Source organism: Periplaneta americana, chromosome 2, assembly GCF_040183065.1.
Source record: "Periplaneta americana isolate PAMFEO1 chromosome 2, P.americana_PAMFEO1_priV1, whole genome shotgun sequence".
NCBI lineage: Eukaryota > Metazoa > Arthropoda > Insecta > Blattodea > Blattidae > Periplaneta > Periplaneta americana.
The window spans coordinates 41,254,838-41,266,815 of record NC_091118.1 but is presented as its reverse complement, the minus strand read 5'-3'; the positions used below and the strand labels follow the sequence as shown (position 1 = coordinate 41,266,815).

The following is an 11,978-nucleotide window of genomic DNA, read 5'->3' as shown; positions in this document are numbered from 1 at the left end:
TCAGTTTACCAAAGAGATGGTAATCGCACGGTGCCAGTTCAGGTACTGTAAGGAGGATGTTTCAGTGTTGTTTATCCGAATTTTCTGATCTGGTCTGTGGTCTTGTGACTGACATATCGTCGGTTTCTTGGTAAAAGTGACCAAGTCACATTCCAAGGCATCCAATCTTTATGAAAATTTAAGACATAATTATATATTAAAAACTAATAATATAGCACATTTACCTTCAAAATAACTTGTTACTAACATCTAAAGAAGAACAGCTATCTTTGGATGGATCATTAAACCTTTAAATGCCTTTTCCCAACAATTTTCAATTTTGGACTTGGTCACTTTTACCAAGAAACCGACGATATGGCTGTGCGTTGTCGTGCAATAGCAGAACATCCTACTTCTCCCGATGTCGTCGAACACGACTCAGTCGAGCTTGAGGTTCCTTGAGAGTTGCCACATACGCGTCAGAATTAATGGTGGTTCCGTATGGCATGATGTCCACAAGCAAGAGTCCTTCTGAATCGAAAAACACAGTAGCCATAACTTTTCCTGCCGAAGGTGCACATTTGAATTTCTATTTATTTGGTGAATTTGCATGATGCCACTCCATTGTCTGCCTCTGTCTCCGGTCCAAAATGGTGAAGCCATGTTTCATCTTCTGTCACAATTCTTGCAAGTAAGTCATCTAGCACTTATCATTGACATTTAGCATGATAACAAATCAAACAGAAGCTACACTGAACCCATTCCGTCCCCCTTTTCTTTTTTGTTATCACATCTTATCTTCAGATTTCTAAAATTCCTACTGTAATACAATTTTTAAAAATAGTATAAAATTTTACGCTTAATGCTCACCAAAATGTCGGCTCAAACAGCTAAGATTTCTATCAGTAAAGCTAAGCCTATATGGCGACTAAAGCTGTATCTAACATTCCAAAAACATTTCCTAAAATTTCATGAAGATACAATAAATCTTTGTACCAAATATCATATGCTTACCTTTAGTAATAAGCCTGTAATGTAATTACAAACATCCACAAAATTTGTACGCCTGAGAAGTCGACGCAAACTTGCTCTCTCCAAACATAAAAGCTCACTGAAGCAGCTACAATAGTCACACAAGCTTAGCTGTATGTTTCTGGAAACTGGACAACATATGCAATCCCTTGGCGGAAATTTGAATCTCGTAACACCATTGGTTAGTTCACGAAAGAGCAAAGAAAAAGTATCACGAAATAACCACTGCCACGAAATTACCAATGTTTACCCTACTTCATATTCTTATGAAGGCCCGTTAATTTTTAATTAGTCTTCCTTATTCCTGAAAAATTATGTTGCGTACTGTCACATAGGAGGTTTCATAAAATCAACGATCATCACCATCATCATCATTATTGTTGTCATCATTATCATGATTGTTATTATTATTATTATTATTATTATTATTATTATTATTATTATTATTATTATTATTATTATGTGTTTGTGACAAACAACTGTCTACTAGAGTCGTGCACAACCGGTTACGAAAAATAGAAATTATATATTGCTATTGAACGTCTGGCGCTATAGTCAGTATGCAAAGCTCTCCCATCTCGCGGAGTGTCTCAGGGTCGGTTTATCGAATATTCGAGTTGTTTCTCATTCTTTTTGGGTGGACCGCAAAGGCAGACCACATTGAACCATGCAGGAGTTACAAAGACGCGTTTATCATTGTGTAGGCCTACCATTTAATTCATAATTCTTCCTCTTTCAGTACATTCAATCAATCAAGCATTCATCGATTCATCCATCATCCATTCATCCATCCATCCATCGACTCATTGATTCATTCGTAGATCGATTCATTGATTCATTCATGTATGGATTGATTGATTGATTCATTCATTCTTTCTTTCTTTGATTGATTCATTCATTCATTCTAGGTATTACAGTTGGATACCTTCAAGAGCAACAACATTCTTCGTAAAAGTACAAGCATTTGAGCTTCAGAGTAGGCATACTTTTCTTTTTATTAATAACACCCTTTGTTGTTACAGTGTCCATTTATTTTGTTCATTTACGAGTATGTATTAGTTATGAAGATAAGTGTATTAAAGTGTCCAATCAATAAAATTGTAGACCTGTATTAAGCAAACGCATTTTTTTAATAAGAAAGTAAATTTTCTTCAATTGTTACTCCGTTTGGTACTCAGAAAATGTAGGTTTCATGTATGATGAAGTGCGCCTGGTGTTCTGTCTACCTGCAAAACATAAGGGATAATCGGTTGAAAATCGAATATTCGGACGGTTGCCCGACCTTGACGGATGTTCTCTAACGGTCGAATCTGAACCGGTTGTAAGCGCTATTTTGCAGCTTTCTGCTGCCTACCGCGTCGAAGTTTAGTGGAGTTAGCTTGCAAAATAATGACACAATGCCAGAGTTAACTTGGACCATACAGCAACAGCAGCATCAATGAAAACTAAGTTTTGTTTGTACTCTTCTTTAAAGGTAATAGCATGTGAACAGCAGCTGGACTCGTCGTACGACTCGCGCTGTGATGTGTGGTCGGTTGGCATTACTGCCATCGAACTGGCCGAGGGTGACCCGCCACTGTCAGATCTTCACCCAATGCGAGCACTCTTCCAGATCCCAAGGAATCCTCCGCCACAGCTGTCACATCCAGAGGACTACACCCCAGAACTGTTAACAGACTTCATTTCCGAGTGTCTAGTCAAGGACCTGGAACAACGGCCCTTCGTTCGGGAACTGCTGGAACATCCTCTTATGAGAAGGGGTGCTGTCTGTGCAGAAAAGGTGAGTTACAAGAATATACTACCTTAATCAAACATGAATTGTGCTTTGCAATGGACATGAATCTGACTGCAACGTAGCGAGGAAGACCTGAGTTCGTTGACCTCTTACATCTGTAGGCTATTACTAGAAGAAAGGGGACTGTATTAGCGGCGACGAAGCCAGACTTCTGAAACTTCCAACTCAATTTTTTAATTAACCGTGCATTTAATCACAAAACGTAATATAGATTTTCTATTAATTTAAGTGTATCTTATCATGTCTTTCAATCTACAGGATTATTTCACTTCCACCCTATATAATATGTGAACAGTTTTTTCTTAAATGAAAGTTGTAAAATCAAAAAGAATTTCGCGTATGACGACGAACATTAAAACACTACATTAAAATTCGCTACATGCATCTCGTCTCCTAATTTTAATGAGTTAATTTGACAATCACCTGAATGTTTAAATTGTGTATAAAATAACAGAAAAAATAAATCAACTTACTTTACTTTACTTAATCGATCCTCTTCTACCACCTGGTGTAGAGGTTTTACAAAAAGCCTTCCATCTCTCACGGTCCTGAGCAATGGACCTTGCCTCTTTCCATTCAATCCCTCTCTCACGCATGGTATCTTGGATTCCTTGTTCCCAGATCTGTCTCGGTCTTCCTTTAGGTCTTTAACCCTCCATTCTAACTTGCCACGCTATTTTTGGGTATCTATCATTGTTCATTCTAGCCAAATGTCCAAACCACCTTAATTGTGATAATTTTATTTGTTCTACGAGAGGATCAATTCCTAGACCTAGCCTAATTGTTTGGTTCCGTATTCTATCTCTTCTAGTTTTTCCTTCTATTCTTCTTAAATATCTCATTTCCATGGCTTGTAGTTGATTTATGTTTGGAAGTCGGGGACCATGTCTCGTTCTCCATATATTAATGTGAGGGTATATATGGTTTTATATACTGTTAATTTAGTTTTTAAAATAAATCAAGTCATACAAAAATGAAAAAGAAATGAAGAAATATGAGGGGTTCGGGAGTAAAACATGGTTAAGTGACATTTTAGTGTTTTGAAGTTATTAGGTAGGTTAACATTTATACATGCAACATTTTGTATAGTTACCAGGAAGTAAAATCTGTATACTTCTGCCATCTATTAAGATGCTGGAAAACTAATTACTGCATTAGACGCAAAATGTAAGATACCATATTATAAGCTACATATCTCATTTTTGACCAAAATGTGAATTGCCATGTTTTACGCCCGAGCTCCTCATTGACATAAACTTAATTTAACTTTTCCTTAGTTTGAGTATGTTCACTGTCCGTCTCTGCGCACGCAAAACTTGCAATAGTGAAGGCGTTCCGTAATGGGCCACAGTCCTGCCATATACCCGCAATATGCGAAATCCGTATTACGTAAAGTGGAGTGGGTAGGCATTGGATACATCATACTTTTCCCCTTATACCTCCCTCCTTCCATCTTCCTCCTTGCTGTTTTGCGGGTTGTATTTCATATGACGTCATCTTTGCCGACCATTGACCTAATATGGTAATGTTAGTAAAAAAAATTAATACTTATTTATTGAAATGAAGAACACAAAATACTGATTTATTTCAAGAATCGTTACCACAGTTTCTACACTTTTTTTCCTACTGTATTACGTAGTCAGGGAAGAACAGTTAACGAAGTTTGATATTTGCATAGCAAACTCCCCTTCCTGAATTACTTTGTGGGCTTCTCACTTTGAGAGCTCATTAGAAGCCCTACAGCTTCGTATATGACCATAATCCCCGGCCATAGAAGGTTTGAAGATGTCTTGCGGAATGGACGCCAGTGGTCGTGATTGCGATACCTAAAAGCAATAAAAACAATTAGAGTGAAATTAAACGTGTGTATAACAACAGTGCAAGTACATAAAGTTACTACCGTTGACAGTGAACAAATGGAAAGTTTGTTTGTGTAAGATTACGTTTAATTTTTCTACATTTATGGATATATGTAACATTATAAAACTTATTTGCAGAACTAAAAGTTACATTTGTTCGGATAAGATTTCTTCTGCACATTTAAAGAACAAAACTAAAATTCTTTCAATAATTTATTATCATATCACCATCACTAATCTTGTATTAATATACTGTATTAACCCTTGAGATAATCTGTTATTGACTAATAGCACTTAAATATGTCAATAATAAAAATACTGTACACTATTATTATTATTATTATTATTATTATTATTATTATTATTATTACAATCATTCATCTTCCAGGGCCGCGTAGGACTATATTTTTTTGTTTGAATTCTAGCAAATTTAGAAGGCAAGTCTTATGTAATCACAGCCCACAGAATATTCAAGACTTGTACAAAAATATTATTTTTAGTAACAAAGGAGCAATTTCTCTATTATGTTGCAAGATTTCGTAGCTAGATATCGCTCTTTCGTGTTCTTAAATCTTGAACTTCATTTTCTTTCTGTTATTATACATTGTATTATGTGAGTTTCAAGTTTTGTTATTATTCTCTTAGTTGATGTTGAAAACTTTTCCTTTCTTATTCTTCGTAAACATTGACCTTTCTGCAAGCCTGCCTCACTTCACTAACAATATCTAGTTTCGAAAAACTTTTTACAAATTTATCCTACAGACACTGAAGTATAGACTCGCACCGCGAGAAATCGCTGAAAGTTTGTTGGCAAGACGAGGGGAGAGGGAGATCACGCATGCGCAATGCATCAATGTCATTAACAATCTGTTCCAAAAAAAAATATTGTCACGAAAGGCGACACACAGTTTTTCTTATTCGTTTCACGGCAATTCTGTTCCTTTTTCATGTTGAGGATGATATTACTGTTTATAGTTTGTTTTTTTAACTGTTATTCAAAAGACACACATCAATAAAATCCTTTAATATGCATCCAAATGAAAAGATGAACTCTCGTTCTTCAGATTACACAAAACAGTTCTGAAGTTAAAAAAAAAATCACTTCATTAGTTATAAAGTCTACTTTCTAAGTAGATATACAGTGTGTCTCAGAAGTGCGTGCATTAAATTTAATGGATGATAAAAGAGGCCAAAACAAACATTTTTATCATATAATTTATAGTCTGCGTTGCGCTGTTATCCCTCTAAATTAATGATTTTCAACCTAGGAGCCGCGGACTCCTGGTGGTCCGCAAAGTAGTTGATGGGGGGGGGGGCCACGAACAAAAAACAGTAATAATAATAATAATAATAATAATAATAATAATAATAATGTAATAATGATCATAATATTTAAAAGCTGTTCTATGAAAATTTAAACCTGCGACTATTTTGCATTAAATAAGGCATAATTTATTTGTTTTCTTTTAAAATTTACACATATATTGATATTACTTCGTTCTACATTTTGCTGCAATGTTTTTCAGCCTTTTGGATGACCCCTCCCCCTTCCCATTTTCCTAACATTACTTTAGTGCGGCCCACTGGCCTTACCTGTAGGTGTCAAATGTAGAACATAATAGCACAGTCTAGTATATACAGTCACGAAGCTCAATACCTAGTAAATATGCAACCATAGATAGTTGTTAACCACTAGGATCGCTACAATCGCCTCATTACAGACAATGCGAAATAGTACCGGCACAGTGTATTGTTCCTAGTACCCTCACAACTCAAGCTTCGTGACTATGTATACTAGACTGTGATAATAGTGTGAAATATGGATTATTTTAAAAACATTGCAACAATCTAAATTGATTAGGATTAGGTCATTAGGATAATGCTAATGATTGTAGGTCTGGAGTAACTTGTAATGAATTTCAAATTGTTAATCGTGCAAATAAATTAGACAATATTATGTTATTGAATTTCGAAGATTAGTAATCTCTGAAATTGTAAACATCGATAAATAAAATATTACTACTATTGTTACTGCTGCTGGCACTGGCACTGCCACTATTATCACTACCACAACCAATAATAGTACTGCTAGTACTGAGTACCACTAACGACACTTGTCATTGCTAATATCACTACATTACTAACACTACTACTCCCACCATTGTCACTACTAATACTGCTACCACTTCTAATGACACTATTGCCATTACTGCTACCAATATTACCACTGCAATACTAATATTACTATTGTACTATACTGCAGCCACCACCACCATCACCACTAATACCACTACACTACTAACAATATTACTACAACCACCATTATTGGAAGCAACAGTGTCTCCGTAAAATCTTCAGGCCATTCACCTTTCTCATATATTTCGTTACATAATGATAGAATTTTCTTCTTGTTGGCAATAATGTTCATTATAGTGATAGTGATGATATCGACAATAACCATGGCAATAATGATGATGACGATGGTGACATTGGTGATAACGATGGCAATGATGACAGTTATGATAATGATAACATTGGTGGTAACGATGATAGTTATAATAATGACAATGATTACATCGGTGATTACACTGATTACTACGATAATGACGATAGTGGCATTGGTTATAACAATGATAATGGTGATGACAATGATGATACCGATGGTGACATTGGTGATAAGATGATAATGACCATGGTGACATTGGTTATAACAATGACAATGACGATGACAGTGATGTTAAAGATGGTGACATTAGTTATAAAAATACTATTGACGATGACAATGATAACGATAGTGACATTGGTTATAACATGACAATGACGATGACAATGGTGATAACGATGGTGACAGTGGTTATAACAATGCTAATGACGATGACAATGATAACGATGGTTACATTGATGACAATGATGACAGTTATGATAATGATGACTTTTGGTAACGATGATAGTTATGATAATGACAATGATGACATCGGTGATAACGATGATAATGACGATGGTGACATTGGTTATAAGATGATAATGGTGATGATAACGATGGTGACATTGATGATAAGATGATAAAGACGATGACTGCATTGGTTATAACAATGATAATGACGATGACAATAACGATGGTGACATTGGTTATAACTTGATAATGACGATGACAATGGTGATAACGATGGTGACATTGTTACAACAATGCTAATGACGATGCCAATGATGATAACGATGGTGACATTGGCGATAACGATGATGGACTCTAAAGATAATGAAAATTATTATGGTAATAACGATGGTGACATTAGTGATAGTGATGATAATTATAATAATGGATATGGCATTAATTATGGTAATAACGATGGCAGTGATGATAATGACAATGGTAACAGTGTTAATAACTTTTGCGATAATGACGATTGAGGTAATAATAATTTCGATGGCATGACGATGAAGGTTAGGGGGATGATAACGGTGATGATTATCATGATGGTGATGTTCTTGCATCGTATAAAAGTACTCCAAGGTTCGATTTCAACCCTACCTTTGTTCTTTATAATTTCTATAGGATATATAGGCTACAGTACTTGTTTTATGAAAGATGGGACATGACAGTAGCATTGCGATCAGAAGAACAACTGAATGTCACATAGCGTGGTAGGCCTGTTGCTATGGTAACAACGGCTGAGTTGCCAAACTTACAGGTCCCACATGGTGAGTGCTTAATAGCTCTCTTGGCGACATTTATTGTGCACACAATGTTAGCATTGGTACGTTTCGTCTTTGATTCTCTGAAACTAATATTTTAAATAAACTACTTTTGATATTAAGAATATTATAATTATGATATCAACTGCAAGAATACTCTTTACACAAATAAGACACCCATTGGCAATAGGACTTATATTATTAATTCAAACAATTATTGTATGCATAATAAGAGGTTTATTATCACAAAGATTTTGATTCCCATACATTCTATTCTTAATTTTCCTAGGAGGAATATTAGTATTATTTATCTATAATTAATCAGAATCTTATTGGATTTTTATATTGTTTTCTTACCTTCGTTTTAATTGTCAGTGAATGTTTTAACGTCAGCCATCTTAACGTCAATTGCTAGCTTCTATCAGCTGGCAGCGTGGTAGTCCATATTGGCAACATAGCATTGTAATTTCTCAGCTCGGCCGCTTAACTGTCATGTCTCATCTTTAAAAAAAAACAAGTATAGTCACCAATATAAAAAATAAGAACGCCCTAGCCATTATTCAATAGTGCGTCCTTACTCATTTCCTTCGTTTCTTGTGTTTTTATGTAGGCCTAGTTACATGTTTGATAGGCACGTACCGAAACTCCAAATTTATTTCAAATATAATAATGTGTTTTAGGTTCGCTTGGAGCTGCAGGCAGAAATTTCGAGACAAAGGGCTGAAGGACGATCACATAGACAGCCGGAGGTGACGACGAAACACGGGAAGCTCAAACCAGACAGAAAAACGAAACCTCAACCAATGTACATGGACGATCTCGCAGCGTTGGACATCCTCTCGGAGGTAACAACAAAAGCGGTACAGTCATACGTATGCTTTCTATTGTGAACGATGATACATGGATGCTGTGGATCCAGGGGAATTGCTATGGAAACGTAAACAGATGTTGCCTCGTTTAGCTTAATCAGTGTTGCCAACCCGTTTATGAATAATTATTGTACACAGATGTAAAATTAGTCCATAGATTTTAGCAAGAAATTATTATGCAAGTTATACAATGATTGTGGCATATATTACCGGACCATTCTGTTTGTGGAACGGCAGTTGCTTGTACCCTAGATCATATATGTAATAGATACGTCATCGCTATGTTAAAATCGGCAGCACTTTGAAGAGAACAACCGCCAGGATCGCCACCCGTCCGCCGTAAAGAACACAAGATGGCAGTACAGTCGCTAATCCAATTCATATGGCAGTTATGACGTGAGTCCTTATGTAACAACTAGATGGCAGCGTAGTAAACCTGACAAAACTTGTTAACGTCAAAGCCTATAAGGCCGACCTATCTGTTACATATATGATCTAGGGTTGTACTAACACACAGCGCGTCGCTGTTACGTCACCTTGCTCTTTTATTCTAATCATAGACTGTTTTTCTCTTTCGCACATAGTAACAACACAATCTAGTATATACAGTCACGAAGCTCAATATGTAGGGAATATGCATCCATAGATAGTTGCTAACCACTAGGATCGCTACTATCGCCTCATTACAGACAATGCGAAATAGTACCGGCATAGTCTATTGTTCCTAGTACCCTCACAACTCAAGCTTCGTGACTGTATATACTAGACTGTGGTAACAACATAAGTTCGCAGCGCCGCTGTTTAAGTTACACATACAAAATGGTCACCTAGCATGTGAAAGCTTTACTTAACATTGGAGTCTGTGCCAAAGATTGTAATATTCTGATCGCAGGATGGTATCGTGGAACAGCTACAACGTCGATTTGAGCAAAATCAAATCTATACTTACATCGGGGACATCTTGGTGGCTGTGAATCCTTTCACAGATTTGGGATTGTACACTGACATGGTAAGTGGATGAAAAAATAAATGTATACTTTATTATTATGTTTTTTCAGTTGTAGGTGGAGTCTATAATATGTATCATCTTAGGCAAAAAAAAAATCACCAGCTACCATACGCTGTCCCCTTCGGAAGACTTTGGCTTATTTCTTGAGAGCATAGGTTTAAACGCAAACGTATGAAAGATTCTGCTCTGTTTTTCCTTTGTTTTGTTTGTTCGTTGATTTTTCTTTTTATAGATAAAGTGTTATAACTTATCTATAACAAAGATATATTCAAGAAGTAAATTAGATGCAAAATAAACATCCTTTTCCTAGTCGTGTGAACCAGGCGTTGTTCCACAGTGGACTTCGAGAAATTCATGCTACAGGAGATCGGTCACTATTAATTGTATCTAAGATTGTACGTATAGTTGCTTTCGGAAACTTCCTATACGGCTTGGAAATAAAACAGTGTATGCACAAGCCACTATGCGTTGTAATTCTTCGCCGCTAAGGGCGCTGGTCGACGACACAGTAGCTAGCAGATGTCGATACTAACTTTGTATAATATATTTTATACTTAAATATTTATATAAAGTAATACCCGTGTAACTGACATAATATATGAATATTTCCCTTTTTTCCAATTATATATCTGAGATTTCCATGATAAATTTAGTTTATTTGAAGCCCAAAATTTAAAATGATTTGGCCTATATTTGTCTCCTTAAGTTCCGCCTACAAAATAAGTGTCTGCCATGATGTAATACCGTATTTTCTCGAATACCACGCGCCCTCGAATAAGCCGCGTACCCCACTTTTGAAATTGAAGGAAAAAATTAGAACAAACACAAATTCCAAATATAAAACTTTCAACAAATGTATTCACGAAAAATTAAAAACAAACACAAATACAGTTCAGTTAACAATAAATTTTATCCTGAAACAGGACCCATTTCAAACTCATCCACTGCACGCATGTCAGTTTCCTTGCTTAGTCGGTCGTTTACACGATGTCCTGTAACATTAATAGTATGCGTCAGTAAATTAACTACTATGATACTACGTGGTTTCTATTGTAGTTTAATACAGTTCCTTCTTTTTCCTCCAGTCTCTGATGAAACTTTAAAATTTACGGACTGTAGCATAGAGTGCTGCAGAACAGCGCTTGGGACGGGTTTATATTCGACCGGTCGGTGAACAACCGGCGAGGTTGAACATCCGACCGAATAACCGATTTTCAAGCGGATGCGCCTAATGTTTTGCAGGATAGACAGAACACCAGGCGCACTTCACCATACAAGAACTCTGATGACATTTTCTGACTATACAAATGGAGTAACAAATTAAGGAACTTTACTTTTCCTAATTAAAAAAGGTGTTAGCTTGAAATAGAATTATAATTGATTGAACACTTCGGTACATTTATCTTCATAACTAATATATAAATCAACTAATGGACAGTAACAACGAAGGAAATAAGTGTAATGCATAGACATAAACAAATGGAAGAATAAAACAAATTACAATTCCTTACAAAATAGAAGAGCAAATAAGTACACACTTACTATTGGAACGTTCATACTTTAAACTGAAAATACATAGATTACCTCTAAAAGAGTAATTGTTAATATAGCCGATGCCTTTTAATTATTCTAAGTGGATGTATTATTATTTCATTAATATCTAATTTTTAAGGAGATATAAAAAATTATTAACAAAAATAAAAACACTCTCAAACTATAATGATTGTAACTTCATGATGCGT

General features: G+C 35.6%; 1 protein-coding gene across 7 annotated transcripts in view; it reads left to right on the top strand.

The window, feature by feature from the left end:
* LOC138692931 (myosin-IIIb-like) overlaps positions 1-11,978 on the top strand; it is a 519,118-nt gene that overhangs the window by 447,841 nt on the left and 59,299 nt on the right. For all 7 annotated transcript variants that reach the window (XM_069816353.1, XM_069816334.1, XM_069816367.1 and 4 more), the window contains 3 exons: positions 2,486-2,791; positions 9,039-9,203; positions 10,120-10,236. In XM_069816353.1, coding sequence (XP_069672454.1) covers positions 2,486-2,791; positions 9,039-9,203; positions 10,120-10,236 — 588 coding nt within the window. The remainder of the gene's footprint in view (positions 1-2,485; positions 2,792-9,038; positions 9,204-10,119; positions 10,237-11,978) is intronic.